The sequence below is a fragment of the Oncorhynchus mykiss genome, chromosome 32, assembly GCF_013265735.2.
Source record: "Oncorhynchus mykiss isolate Arlee chromosome 32, USDA_OmykA_1.1, whole genome shotgun sequence".
NCBI classification, from domain to species: Eukaryota; Metazoa; Chordata; class Actinopteri; order Salmoniformes; family Salmonidae; genus Oncorhynchus; species Oncorhynchus mykiss.
Genome location: NC_050572.1, coordinates 25648223 through 25664028, shown reverse-complemented (window position 1 = coordinate 25664028; position 15806 = coordinate 25648223). Strand labels below are relative to the sequence as shown.

At 43.2% G+C, this 15806-nt stretch overlaps 1 protein-coding gene across 10 annotated transcripts in view; it reads right to left on the bottom strand.

Annotated features, from left to right (window-relative positions):
• Positions 1-15806, bottom strand: part of LOC110489412 (receptor-type tyrosine-protein phosphatase U) — a 288775-nt gene that overhangs the window by 120790 nt on the left and 152179 nt on the right. For all 10 annotated transcript variants that reach the window (XM_036970736.1, XM_036970735.1, XM_036970740.1 and 7 more), the window contains exon 4: positions 6387-6468. In XM_036970736.1, the coding sequence (XP_036826631.1) occupies positions 6387-6468 (82 nt within the window). The remainder of the gene's footprint in view (positions 1-6386; positions 6469-15806) is intronic.

The window sequence follows — 15806 nt, the reverse complement described above, 5'->3', positions numbered from 1 at the left end:
TTGATGTTAATTGGGGCCTGTTCGGCCCGCCTTTTCCTGTAGTCCACGATCAGCTCATTTGTCTTGCTCACATTGAGGGAGAGGTTGTTGTCCTGGCACCACACTGCCAGTTCTCTGACCTCCTTCCTATAGGCCATCTCATCGTTGTCGGTGATCAGTCCTACCACTGTTGTGTCATCAGAAAACGTAATAATAGTGTTGGAGTCGTGTTTGGCCACGCAGTTATAGATGAACAGGGAGTATAGGAGGGGACTAAGTTGACAGGGAGGTGTTTAGTCCCTGAGTCCTTAGCTTAGTGATGCGCTTCGTGGGCACTATGGTGTTAAATGCTGAGCTGTAGTCAATGAACAGCATTCTCACATAGGTGTTCCTTATGTCCAGGTGAGAAAGAGCAGTGTGGGGCGCGATTGAGATTGTGTCATCTGTGGATCTGTTGGGACGGTATGCAAATTGGAGTGGGTCTAGGGTGTTGTTGATGTGAGCCATGACCAGCCTTTCAAAGCACTTCATGGCTACTGACGTGAGTGCTATGGGGCGGTAATCCTTTAGGAAGGTTACCTTCGCTTCCTTGGGCACAGGGGACTATGGTAATCTACTTGAAATATGTAGGTATGACGGACACGGTCAGGGAAAGGTTGAAAATGTCAGTGAAGACACTTGACAGTTGGTCTGCGCATACTTTGAGTACACGTCCTGGTAATCAGCGGCCCAGCGGCTTTCTGAACATTGACCTGTTTAAAAGGTTTTGTTCACATCGGCTACCGAGAGCGTTATCAAACAGTCATCCAGAACAGCTGGTCATCAAGTCATCATCAAGAGATACACTGGACCGTGTGTCAGAGAGGTGTTTCTGTGTCTATTGTCCTGCTAATAGCCCTTGTGAAAAACAAGTGTTTTAAAAACATGCTGTTATCTAATATCTAAGGGGTTTTATATAACTATAATAATCTTTGAGTAACAGATCAGCTCTCGGAACTCATTAAGAAGTGGCTTCTATCTTCAATATAATCATTAATACAAAAGGTTAAACCCTAAGGTTTTATGCCTGCAGTTTGTTATAATGCCTTCTGGGAAGGTTAAAAAGTCCAAAAGTTATGGGTGGAGTTAGAATTTTGTCTGTCAGAAGTATTAAAATCAACCAATGTCAGCCTTTAAATGTTTTAATTATCCAAATGTTTAAAGTGTGTGTGGGCGATGGAGAGAGAATGCATTTGACTGTTTTTAATATTACCCAAGTTCTCTCTTAACTCCAGGACCACCGACAGTTTTTTTGTTGTTGTTGCCTGATGTAGGACTCTAGTGCCAGAGAAGAGAGACTCTCAGACTGAAAACACACATCCATTCATTTACGAAAAGATAGTCAACTTGAGTCACAGTTTAGACGACCGATAGATCAGCGTTCTAACTCTCACTTGTGATAGTGTGGTGCAATAACACAATGCCAACATCTACCACTAATGGTCGGGGCAAACAATTTTTTGAAATATAATTTCAAAATGCAAATGTTTATTAGGCTACTGTGCAGTGTCTTTAAATACAATGTCCCCCCTACCCTCTTTGGCAAGAGTCTAATGTCCTGCTAATAGCCCATTGTGGGTGGATGGCTTCTTTTGTATCCCAATGTATTGAATGAATGTATTAATTACAGTCATTTACCATCCTCAGAGTTCACAATTTCATTTCCAAGTCCTCTGGTGATTACAGTCCTAACCCTTCCCAACTATTTTGCAATCTATATGGCACAGCTTGATAAAGGTCCCAATTTATTTTTATTTTTTTAACAATTAGCATATTTTAGTTTAACTATAATATTTGTTGTAATATTTGTTCTGTCTTTTCTGGTGGATTAAACTGAAATTGCAACCAACTTCCTATGGCTCTGTCACGACTTCTGCCGAAGTCGTTGCCTCTCCTTGTACGGGCGGTGCTCGGCGTTCGACGTCACCGGTCTTCTAGCCATCATTGATCCATTTTTCATTTTCCATTGGTTTTGTCTTGTCTTCCCACACACCTGTCTTCAATCCCATTCATTACCTGTTGTGTATTTAACCCTCTGTTTCCCCTCATGTCTTTGTCAGAGATAGTTTATTGTCAGTGTAGTGGTTTTTGTATAGGTGCGCGACGGGTCTTCGTACCCATATTTGTTTATATTCATTTTTCTATTTAGTGTTATGGAGCATTTTACTTGGACATTTATTAAAAGACTCCATTTTACACTCCGTTTGACTCTCCTGCGCCTGACTTCCCTGCCACCTATACACATCTATCTGACAGGCTCGTTTCAAATAATAACGATATTTTGGAGATTATTTCATTTTCAAATTTCCAAAAGTGTGCGGATGTAATCTGAATAAGGGGAAAAGGCCACTATTGAACATGGGGTGAGAGAATAGGCCCTTTTAATTTTGTCTGGCTTACCATTCCAAATAAAATGTCATATTTTTGATCATATAATTTAAAACAGGTTGCTAGGTGTAGGCAAAACCATAAGCAAATAGAAAAACTCTGATATGACTAAAGAGTTAATCATGGTGATTTTTCCACAAAGAGTTATTTTCATCAAGAACACGTTGTTTGCAGAGTCCACAAACAGGAGGTGGAGTTTCAGAGCTCACAGATGTACCTGGCATGGATTGTGACTCCATCTCATTCCTCGCCCTCTTCAACATGTCATTCTCCGCCTGACTCTCCGCCAGTGACATTATTTTTTCCTCACACATACAGTAACCAGCTAATAAACTATCTTTTTGTAAAGGATGAAGATGCTATTGTTTCCAGAATTCACAGCCTACTACGCTTGTGAAAAACAAAATGTCTACAGCTGTCCATCACCACTGTGAATAAAAACAGAATATTTAAGGGGCTTTTATATAATTATAATGCAGGGTCAATAAAAATAATAACAATCGTTGGATAACAGATTGGAACTCATTAAGAGGCGGCTTATATCTCAATATAATCATTAATTCAGAAAGTTAAACTCATAGGTTTTAGGCCTGCAGTAGGTTATAATAAATGGAAAATTGTGTGTCAATTCATAAACCATGTGCCATGGAAACTATTTTGCAATATATATGGCACAGCTGTCAATGTTTTGGTCCTTAAATGAAACTGGTATATAATCTCAGCAAAAAAGAACCGCCCTCTCACTGTCAAATGCGTTTCTTTTTCAGCAAACTAAAATGTGTAAATATTTGTATGAACATATCAAGATTCAACAACAGACATAAACTGAACAAGTTCCACAGACATGTGACTAAAATAAATGGAATAATGTGTCCCTGAACAAAGGGGGGATAAAAATCAAAAGTAACAGTCAATATCTGGTGTGGCCACCAGCTGCATTAAGTACTGCAGTGCATCTCCTACTCATGGACTGCACCAGATTTGCCAGTTATTGCTGTGAGATGTTACCCCACTCTTCCACCAAGGCACCTGCAAGTTCCAGGACATTTCTGGGGGCAAAGGCCCTAATCCTAGCCCAACACCTTCCTGGTGTAACTCGGGCAGTTGTTGTTGCCATCCTGTACCTGTCCCATAGGTGTGATGTTCGAATGCACCGATCCTGTGCAGGTGTTCTTACACGTGGTCTGCCACTGCGAGGACGATCAGCTGTCCATCCTGTCTCCCTGTAGCACTGTCTTAGGCGTCTCACAGAACGGACATTGCAATTTATTGCCCTGGCCACATCTGCAGTCCTCATGCCGCCTTACAGCATGCCTAAGGCACGTTCACGCAGATGAAAAGGGATCCTGGGCATCTTTCTTTTGGTGTTTTTCAGAGTCAGTAGAAAGGCCTCTTTAGTGTCCTAAGTTTTCATAACTGTGACCTTAATTGCCTACCGTCTGTAGCTGTTAGTGTCTTAACGACCGTTCCACAGGTGCATGTTCATTAATTGTTCACGGTTCATTGAACAAGCATGGGAAACAGTGTTTAAACCATTTACAATGAGGATCTGTGAAGTTATTTGGATTTTTGACAGGGTCCTGAAAAATGACTTTTTTTTGTTGTTGCTGAGTTCATTTTTGTTTATCACAATTGTCTTTAAATTTCTTTTAATTTTGGTCTTTAATGCATGGCCGACAGACAAGTTCTTTACTTTTCCCCCTTCCACTTGATAAAGACTCCAATTGCAAAAGTTTTTTTAATCAATTAGTATGTTTGAGTTTAACCACAATATTTGTTGTGTTATTTATTTATTTATTTTCTGGGGGATTAAACTGAAATTGTAATCAACTTTCCATGGCTTGTTTAAAAAATAACAATAAGGGCCTCCTGGGTGGTGCAGTGGTCTAAGGCACTGTATCACAGTGCTAGCTGTGCCACCAGAGACTCTGGGTTCGCGCCCAGGCTCTGTCACAGCCGGCTGCGACCGGGAGGTCCACGGGGTGACGCACAATTGGCCTAGGGATATCCTTGTCTCATCATGCACTAGCGACTGCTGTGGTGTGCCGGGCACAGTGCACGGTAACCAGGTCACCAGGTGCACAGTGTTTCCTCTGACACATTGGTGCGGCTGGCTTGGATGCTCGCTTCTGGGCTGGATGCGCACTGTGTTAAGAAGCAGTGGATTTCAGAGGGCGCATGACCTTTGAGATGTAGCGATGCGACAAAATAGTAACTACTAACAATTGGATATCACGAAATTAGAGTGAAAATTCAATAAATACATAAAAGAAATAACGATAAGTGAGCAGTTGTAATCTGAATAAAGGGCCATTTTGACATTCTTACTACATTCTTACTAATTTGTAAATAAAGCCAGTTTGTTATTTAGAATGATTTATTTCTGTTTTAAGAGGTAGAAAAACCAAAAGCCCCGACCATTGATGGTGTAGATGGTGGCATTGTGTCATTGCACCACACTATCACAAGGGAGAGTTAGAAAGCTGATCTATCGGTCATCTAAACTGTGACTCAAGTTGACTATCTTTTCGTAAATGAATGGATGTGTGTTTTCAGTCACATGTTAAGTGTAATTCCCCCATTGTATACCCAAGTTCTCTCTTAACTCCAGGACCACCGACAGTTTTTTGTTGTTGTTGCCTGATGTAGGACTCTAGTACCAGAGAAGAGAGACTCTCAGACTGAAAACACACATCCATTCATTTACGAAAAGATAGTCAACTTGAGTCACAGTTTAGACGACCGATAGATCAGCGTTCTAACTCTCCCTTGTGATAGTGTGGTGCAATGACACAATGCCACCATCTACCACTAATGGTCGGGGCAAACGTTTGTAACTTTTAAAGCATGAACCACTGTATACTTTTGACCGGAGACCATAGGGCTCTGATCAAAAGTAATGCAATTTGTAGGGAATCGGGTGCCATTTGGAATACAGCCCTTGACCTGAGCCTGCTCTCCTGTAGAGGTAATAGTTATGGGGACAGCAGGTGAGCGTCTGAGGAGAATAATGGCCAGGTAGCCTGTAGAAGCATATGTATGTTTGTAGGGAGGGGCTGCACTGAAGGAGGGAGGTTTTACTGGGGAAATATCCCAAAGGAACATCATGGTGTGTCAGACTGCTGTGAGTGCTACTGAGTGCTACTGTGGGAGAGACAGAGGGTCCGCTATAAAGGCATTTAGTCAGGTTCATAGAAGGAAGGGGGTTGTGGGGGTGTTTGCACTGAGGGCTGAGGGGGGTGGGGGGTTACACTCTAAGGGAGGGGGGTTAGCTATAATGGGGAAAACTCTCAGAGTGTCACCATGTGTCATTATGGTCCAGCTAGAGACCTCAGACTACTGCTGCTCTCGTCACGCCTTTGTGGAGAGGAAGAAAAACAACATGTGAGGAGAGGCCCTTCACCTGCTGCCTGCTGTTCTCTTGGAACTGTGTGTGTGTGTGTGTGTGTGTGTGTGTGTGTGTGTGTGTGTGTGTGTGTGTGTGTGTTTTTCCAGGATCAGTATATTAGCTCTGGGAGAGTGGGCTCGTCTTGGTGACGGGGAGAGCGGAGCGACTAGCCGAGCCGTCAGGAAGATAAAGGTCACCAGCTCGCTGTCTGGTCGACCGGGACAAAAGGAGCGGCGCTGTGCAGCCATGAACCATGGGAAATCAGACAGGTGTCCACATGCCAAAAGCCTCTCAGAACCGTCTCTGGCTTTGAGAGCAGTGCCTTCGCCACCGCTGATTACTGTACAGGCCTCTGTCTGTCCGTCCACCCACGCACCCATCACAGTCCTGAGACTTGGTCTGTCTGTCCACCTCCTAGCGCCCAGACACATATTGTCCCATTTCTTTGTTAAAGGTCACTGCTATACGGTGCGTAGTTGATAGATTGGTATAGTGGTGCGCTGGGTTTGGTATGCTGGTGTGTTGGGGCGGGGTTCTCTGGGCTGATGTACATTGGGATGTTGGTGCTGTAGTGTGGTGGGTAGCTACTTACAGCAGGGGTAGTTGAGCAGCAGGATGTCGTCAATGGCAATGTAGCCTCGCCGTTCTGCCGAGACGGATGCTTCAAACACCACCTGAGGACAGACAACGAAGAGATGAGAGGAGAATGGGACAGACAATGGAGAGATGAGATGAGAACGACACAGACAATGGAGAGATGAGGAGGAGGGAAGAAAGGATTCCACGTTACGCAACACAGAGAGAGAAAGGACTGGAGGCAGAGAGAGTGAAGTCCTAATCAAACAGCTTGTCTTTGAATCCACGGAGGCCTGTCTGGTGGCAAATCCCACTACTCAAACATCCATAGTTTAGCATAGCCTCGTTTCACACAGTCATCTCTCCCTCGCTCCCTCCCGCTCTTTCAAACAACCATATTTCTCTCTCTTTTCATCAGAGAACACACACAGAACATGGGACCCACAGGAGTCATTGAGCGCTGCCAAAATCTCTACTCACTCATCTAAATGAATCCAGCGTCATGCAGAGAAACCAAAGTGAATCCCAGATCCCTCCCACAGGGAACCAAAGGGAATCTGGACCACTGAAAAATCATTACTGCCACAATAACCCATATCGTTTACTGAGGGACAGTTTACTATTTTACCGCAGAGGCACAACAAATACATAAACACTGCAGTCAGGTTTACTGCATTCATTGATTCCAGACCTCAAATAGCACTTCACTTTCAAGTTATTTAGCCGGGCTTGATTGAGCTTTCCTGTCACAATGGACCCAATGGAAAAGTCCCTGACAGCCACACAGTGTAAAGCTCTGCAAATGATCCTAAAAGCTCATCACAGACAATGATATGTTAGCTATGACTGAAACCAGCAGACTATGAAAGGTCAGATTCCAATATCACGCACTCCAACGAGTCTGGGGGCCAAATGGCACCCTATTCCTTTTATAGCAGCCCCCGTGTGTCTCTGTGTTGACCAACACATCAGGCTCTAAGTGCCTGGTCCAGACCGACAGCACCGCACAAGGCCTCCTCAGATGGACACAGGCCACGCTTCCCTGTCTGCTCATTTATTAGTATTCTTCATTCTTATGCGTGGGCACTTAGAGAAGTCTGGACGATTACCTTCTCCCTTCATCAGGTACTGACACACCCCGACGAGCACGCACTGGGGCTGACCCCATAGGCTGTTGGTCAACCGAGATTTCTTTAGTCGAGCAGTAGCAAAAATTGTTCAATGTTTTTTTTTAATCGTGGTGTACAAGACAGCTGTCTGATTCACGAGTGGACTGATCCATTGTGGAGGCCGTGGGGATGGCACAGTCCATCACTCTAAGGTATGTGCTACTGAAATGGTATATGGTTATATTATGTAAGAACAATGGTGCAACACAAATAAAACAAATCATTTATAACAAATGCACGTTCTCCCGCGTTGGATAGTGGTTGCTGTGTGCGGCTCTGAAACACAATGTGCTGTTGAATCGCCGCCTTTTCCTGACCATGTTGCTAGAGTTAAGAGAGAAGAAAACAGCCCTTGACTTATTGTCTAAGAAAAGTGAGGAGAGACGAAACCTCAACTTAATTAGGTCTATAATCAATAGCCTAACTGTTAAATGTGCCTGTCTTTATAAATGATCGATATATCTACAGAAATAAGACAGATCTTGCTTCTGCTGCCTATTTGGATGTTTCGCTGATAGCCTACTGATTCCGTGAGCACCAAGCCTCACGCAACAATTTCACAAATTCGTCTGTTTTTAATATTTGCTGTGCTGTAATAAAGGCTTTACACTGTTTTCCATTAGACCAGCGCCTCTGGTATTATTTAGCATTTATTTAGTGTTGTTTGCACTGTTCCAAATTGTCAGAAAAATTATATTTCTAATAATACCCCTCCTTTTTCCTTGATCAAATTCTTATTGTTAATAGTATTATGATCATCATTATAATATTATAATAATAATAATTATAATATAATATATATTAATAAGTAATGTCATTGTCATTAGTAGACTTAGTATAGCAGCCTTGTATAACCACCATGGAACTGTAGGCCTAAGAGTGCATCCTGTTTGGTCTTATTACTGTAATTAACTTAGGCCTATATTTCAATATAGGCTACTTCACCAATAAATAATTTTTGCATTCATGTCATTACACAGCATTCGAGTCATTCCTGACGTGAAATGCATTGAAGCATTTTAATTTTAAAATAAAATAGCAAAGCGACCATTGAATAATTAGCGTAAAAAATAAATAGACCTAAACCGTTCCATTTGGGAAATTGCATTCGCAAATGAATGTGACTGTTTTTAAGTCTTTGCTGTAATAACTTTTTGGTCAACCAATATTTGTTGGGGTCGGGGACAGCCCTAACACACACACACACCTCCACACACCTGGCCATCCATTCCCTTGCTCAGCACTGCACAGAGCCTTGACCCTACCTGACTATCAGTATCAGACCCTGCTCAGAGCAGAAAGGGAGAGGGGGGATAGAGGGAGCGAGAGATGGGGAAAGAGAGAAATTGAAAGAGAGTGACAGAGAGAGGGGCAGAGAGAGAGAGAAAGAAGGAGGGAGCGAAATATAAGGAGAGATGGTGTAGGCTAAGCTACATTGACATTGGCAGTCACGATAGGCCTGATAGCATCATAAATATTTGATAGCAAAGTTCCCCCACACCTGCAACACCCTCATCTCCAATACCCACACAGGCAAAGAAAGGAAACATCTATCTATCACTGCACTCAAAGTAAAGGTGGATTTGTTCAAAGGAACAGAATCGTCACCAGTTCTAGGTTGTGACAGTCTTCCTGCTTTATTTACCTATTTCCTCTTGTTGCAACCACGCAGAGCTACAAAGAGAACGGGGAAAGGAGCAAGGTAGATATTACACTTCTAAAAAACAACAGTGATGTGAGAATCAAGGCCAGGCTTGTTGAAACTAGTGAGGTGTTGCTGTGCCTGCTGCTGTCTGTCTCTCAGGCTATAGAGCTGTTTCATCATCCAAGCAGAGAGAGATGGGAGAAATAATACCAGACACCAAACTCTAAATACGGATCACAAAAACACTGCCTTCAGATACCGGGAGGAGGGATGAGGCAGGACGAGGGGAAGGAAGAAGAGGGATAAAAGGAAAAAAAGGAAAATTCACTCATACATTTTAACATGAGCTTCCCTCTCCCCCTAGCTGCTGCAGCTCCAGTTCAGTTCACCTCATAAAACCCAACGGTGCAGAATTACACACTTCTCTATGCTGAATCCCTGCTCTGTTCCCTTCCCCGTCCTCGAAGGGAACACATACAATCAGCTGGCTGACTGGATTGGTGGCTGGCTGACTGGTTGGCTCGCTGGTAGGCTAGCTGGTTTGTTGGCTGGCTGGCTGGTTTGTTGGCTGGCTGGCTGGTTTGTTGGCTGGCTGCTGGCGATAAAGGATTGCAATAAAGAGGATTTGTTGGGTAATTAATATTTCTGGATTCTAGTTTTCCTTTTCAGCGCTATGGGAGTTATTTATGCACGTGGTCTTATGATAAAGCTTGTACACGGACAGACTCCATCGATCCGCACAAGTGGTTTAATTAATTCAACAGCTTCAGAAACCGTTGGAGAAACAGGAACATGTTGCACAGTTATTGCCAGAATGTTCTGTTGATGGATTTGTTTTGGTTAATAAAGTGGAATGAGGGTAGAATGGTATTGACTGGTATTGCCATTGTGGCAGTAAAACACAGTAATTTATGACCTGAGATTCAGTGGACCTCGTTCAGCTAGTAGGCTGAGGAAATGGACACACACAACTACAGTGCCTTCAGAAAGTATTCAAAGTTGTATTGAATTTGTTTCAAACATAACACTTAATTGCTTTGCCACTTTTTTCCAGTATTACTTCAGAGCCTTGTTGCAAACAGGATGCATGTTTTAAAACATTTTTATTCTTCACAGGCTTCCTTCTTTTCACTCTGTCAATTCATTTTGTATTGTGGAGTAACTACAATGTTGTTGATCCATCCTCTGTTTTCTCCTATCACAGCAACTCTAACTGTTTTATAGTCACCATTGGCCTCATGGTGAAATCCCTGAGTGGTCTCTTTCCTCTCTGGCAACTGAGTTAGGAAGGACGCCTGTATCTTTGTAGTGACTGTCAGCGGGGCACCTGTCGACAAATTCCGGTGAAATTGGAGGCCGCGCAATTCAAATAAATAATTATACAAATTATGGATATTAAACATTTAGGTACATACAAGTGTCTTATATCGGTTAAAAGCTTAATATATTGGTCATCTAACTGCATTGTCCGATTTACAATAGGCTTTACAGCAAAATAATGCCATGCGATTGTTTGAGGACGGCGCCCCACATCAACATATTTTTCCACTGGCACAGGCTTCATAAAATCACAAATAGCGATTAAATATTCACTCAATCTTTGAAAATCTTCCTCTGATTTGCAATCCAAATGGTTGCTACAACATGTATGGTTGTTTTGTTAGATAAAATCCTTCTTTATATTCCAAAAAGTCTGTTTAGTTGGGGCCAATGATTTGAGTAATCCACTCGTTCAACATGAATCCAAAAAGCTACCGTTAAAACAAGTCAAAATAAGTTTCTATTAAATCCTCAGGTACCCTAAAATGTAATTAAACCATAATATTTCATACGGAAAGAAGTATGTTCAATAGGAAAGCAAAATTATCAGGTGCGCGTCCTCTTTGTCGTGTTCGCACAGACTGGTTTTGAACACCAACTCCCAGTATTAAAACTCAAAATTCTTCCTCGTTTGGGAAGAAACAAGCCTGAGACATTGAACAGAGACTGTTGATATCTAGTGGAAGACATAGGAATTGCAATCTGGGAGCTGGATTTAGATATGACTCTATACGTTCCATTGTAAGAGCATGGGCTCTCAAATACAAAAAGTTCCGATTTTCTCCTACCATATCTATTGTGTTATAGTCTCCTACATTATTTTAACATTTATACAAACTTCAGAGTGTTTTCTTTCCAATGGTACCAATTATATGCATATCCTGGCTTCTGGGTTTGAGTAACAGGCAGTTTACTTTGGGCACTTCAGTCAGGCATAAATTCAGAAAAAAAGACCCTAGCCCTAACAAGTTTTAATAACTTCACTTCATGCTCAAAGGGATATTCAATGTCTGTTTTTTTATACCCCTCTACCAATAGGTATCCTACTTTGCGAGGCATTAGAAAACCTACCTGGTCTTTGTGGTTGAATCTGTGGTTGAAAATCACTGCTAGACTGAAGGACCTTACAGATAATTGTATGTGTGGGGTACAGAGATGAGGTAGTCATTCATAAATCATGTTAAACACTATTATTGCACACAGAGTAAGTCCATGCAACTTATTACGTGACTTGTTAAGCACATTTTTACCCCTGAACTTATTTAGATGAAAGAAAGAGAGAAAATGGGACAAAAAAAGTCCTCCTCCTTCCTCCAGTTTTCTGGCTTGGTTCCATCCCCCTGTACCTCGTCTCCTAAAACCCAGGCTGTTCTCTGAGCCTGCCCAGGACTGATAGTACCAAGAGCCATGAATAATCAGAATTCAACCAGAAAGACAAACACCCAATTGAGACTCTGCAAGCAGAATTCTGCAAAAATATAATTTGTGTACAACGCAAAACCCCAAACAATGCATGCAGAGCAGAATTAGGTCCATACCCGCTAGTATCAAAATCCAGAAAATAGCTGTTAAATTTTACAACCACCGAAAAGGAGGCGATGCCCACAAATTCCACCACAAAAGCCTCACCTACAGAGAGATGAGAGAGAGATGAGAGATGAACCTATAGAAGAGTCCCCTCGGCCAGCTGGTTCTGGGGCTCTGCTCACAAACACAAACCGACTTCACAGAACCCCTGGACAGAAAAATATTCAAACCTATCCAAATGAAGAGAAAGCTAAAACGATAACTATTTTACACACTGGAAAGAATCAACCAGAAAACAGAACAAATTGGAATGCTATCTGGCCTTAAACAGAGAATACACAGTAGCAGGATACCTGAACACTGTGACTGACCCCAAATTTAAGAAAATGCTTGACTATGTACAGACTCAGTGAGCATAGCCTTGCTATTGAGAAGCCACCACAGCATATCTTCTCTCGAGAGTCAGGTCTGCTTGTGCCCACTGCCCACAAAATGAAACTGAGGTACACTTCCTAACCTCCTGCCAAATGTATGACCAAATTAGAGAGACTGTATTTCCCACAGATCACACAGACGCACAAAAACATTGAAAACAAATCAAACATTGTTAAACTCCCATATCTGTTAGGCAAAATACCACAGTGTGCAATCACAGCAGCAAAGTTTGTGACCCGTTGCCATGAGAAAAGGACAACCAGAGGAGCACAAACAACATTGTAAATACAACCCATATTTATATGTTTATTTTCAACTACTTGCACATTGTTATAACAGTGTACATAGCCAATAACAAAACATTTGAAATGTCTATTCTTTTAAACCTTTTGTGAGTTTAATGTTCACTAACGTTTATTTCCCTTTTGTTTATTGTCTATTCCATTTGCTTTGGCAATGTAAACATGTTTCTCATGCCAATAAACTCCTTTGAATTAAATTGAGAGAGAGAGAGCGCGAGAGAGGGAGAGTGCGAGGGAGAGTGCGAGAGAGAGAGAGAGAGAGAGAGAGAGAGAGAGAGAGAGAGAGAGAGAGAGAGAGAGAGAGAGAGAGAGAGAGAGAGAGAGAGAGAGAGAGAGAGAGAGAGAGAGAGAGAGAGAGAGAGAGAGAGAGAGAGAAGCGGAAGGAGGGGTAAATACAATGTTCCAGCTGTGCAGAGACAAGTGCTCTACTCCCTGCACCACAGAATATACCCTGCTACAAGTACACTAGCTAGGCCCTCTATACACACACTGTCAAGTACACTAGTGTGTAGACTCTGTGTGTAGACACTAGTGTGTAGACTCCTAGTATATACACACTTTCAAGTACAACAAGTACACTCTCTAGGCTACAGCCTGTTCCCTCTGAGCCCTGTATGCACAAACTGCTAAGATAAAGTACCATCTTCAGTTTCTCAGACTTTCTAGTTCTGTTTACACTAGAGAGAGAGACAGAAGAGAGATAGCCCAAGAGAGGCATGGGGAGAGGAGAGAGAGAGACAGAGTGTAACAGACAGATCTAGTCAGAGAGATGTGGAGAGAGACAGACAGAAGGAAGAGAGCCCAAGAGAGAGAGACAGGGAGACACATGTGGAGAGAGAGAGACAGAGAGATTGTTAGGGAGATATGGAGAGAGAGACAGAGACTGAGGAGAGACACAGTTAAGTCTGAGGGCCGCTGTGATCACTCTCTGTCTTTATCTCTCTTTAGTCTTTAGTGCTACGGCTATTAACTTCGTTCCTAAGCAGGATTTCACAAAACGAAGAGAACGTCTTGAGAGCTTCATAGAATATTCAGATAGTGTTTGCAGCTACTTCTCCTAATAAACTCAATCACCTTAACTCTCCCTCTTTAAGATATCAAAAGACTGGGACTGTTCACCTGCCACTGATACCAAAGTAGCAAGCGTCTCACCTACACTCTAGCCGACAAGACACATCTGAATAGTCTACTATTACTTGAGGCAGAGACAATGAATGGTAATGGCACTTCACTGACTGCTCTGTTCTTTGTGATTGCTTTGGGGGGGGGGGGCTATAGCTAGCTCAGTCTCTGATCAATCTCCAACTACAGAGCACGTAGTCCATCTTTCTCCTCCAGGCTGTCTCCTGCTGGCCCCTGGGGGCTTCTCAGAGAAACCTGATCGCCATCTCTCTCGCTCTCCCTCTTTCTTTTAAAGCCCATGTGAAGCAGTCCCTTTCTCTCTTCTTCTCTCTGTGGTCTCTCTCTTCTCTTTTTTCTCTCTTCTCTGTCTGTCTGTTCCTGGCTGTTGGTCAGGGTCCCGTGGGGCCGATCTGTTGGATGGGACTGCTGGACAGTGATCCTTATCTGGGGGATTGGATGAGTGGGCCCTCTGGGGCCTTCACTAGCACTTTGAGCCGTGACAGAGAGAGAAAGGGAGAGGAGGACAGAGGGAGAGGGGGAAAGAGTAGAAGATAGATCATGGCAGAGAAGGGGAGAGGAATAGGGGGTGAAAAGGAGAGGGGGGAGCGGGGAGCGGGGAAGGAACATGGGAGGGAGTGAGACTGCCCCTTCACAGTACAGTCAGGGAGACGCATCACTGCAGGGCAGGATTAAAACCCTGCACCGGTCATCCTCTCAGTCTTTTACCTGCTTCATTACTTGCAGCAGAACCTCTTACTGCTCTATGGGACCAACAAAGCAATCTGTCCCGTGTCTGTCTGTGTGCCTGGGGGGAAGTCTTAAGATGTCACACCCACCCACACGTCTTCATTTCCACTTACATAACACATAACACCCAGGCTGCTTCAGCGTACACACACACATTATCAGGGTGGTAAATCATACCTCTAATGGATTTCTAATTTCAGACAGACGCAACAAATACAGCTCTACTTTCACCTAACCACCAGGCCAGGCAAGGCTTGGTCTGATTGGATATTGGATCCCAACGCCCCTGTGTCCCATATCCGCTTTCCCTTTGAATGGTAACACACACACACACACACACACACACACACACACACACTCTTTCACCGTGTGAAAAAGGTGGGAGACTGTGGCGGGGGCGAGAGAACCTTTTGATGTTGCTGCACAAGAGAGGAAGATAAGCATTAACTCTTAATCACTATGGGGTTGTGTTGTTGGCCTGGAAGCTGAGGATACTACCACACAACACTGATCCACACCGGCCATAATCTCATTTAGGATGTGTTGATTTATTGAGATGTGTCTGGGACCAGGCTCAGAACTCTGAGAGCAAACCAAGGTTATGGAGGCAAACACTCCTCTACTGAGGGTCACACAGAATTGAGGTCAATTGACTGTTCGGCTGAGCCACACTCACTCCCCCAATCTTTTACTGCTGCCATTGATTTCAAAGGGAGAGAAAACATGCACACAGAACAGACGCACAGGCATACACAGAAACACACACACAGAAACCCACACACAGGCACACACACAGCTATTGGCTTCTCGTTAAGGGCGTTTTGGAGGAGGGCGAATGAGAGACAGCTAGAGGTATAAATCATAGGATTTAATGAGGCAGCTTCCAAACAGCCCACCACACACACACACACACACACACACACTAGCCATAACAACACCATCAACTAAACCCAGGGCAGAACAAAGAGATATTTACGACTCTGCTGCACTGGGGGAAATTAAGCCATACATATATGTAAACATAAAACAAATACTCTAATAAAGTACATTTATACTCCCATGTTGTCACTATGAAATAGTGCAGCAGTGTTTCCCTACCCACTCCTCTGGGACCAACTGGTCATTTGCACATATTTGCTCTATTCCAGGAGCACAAGCACAATAGATTA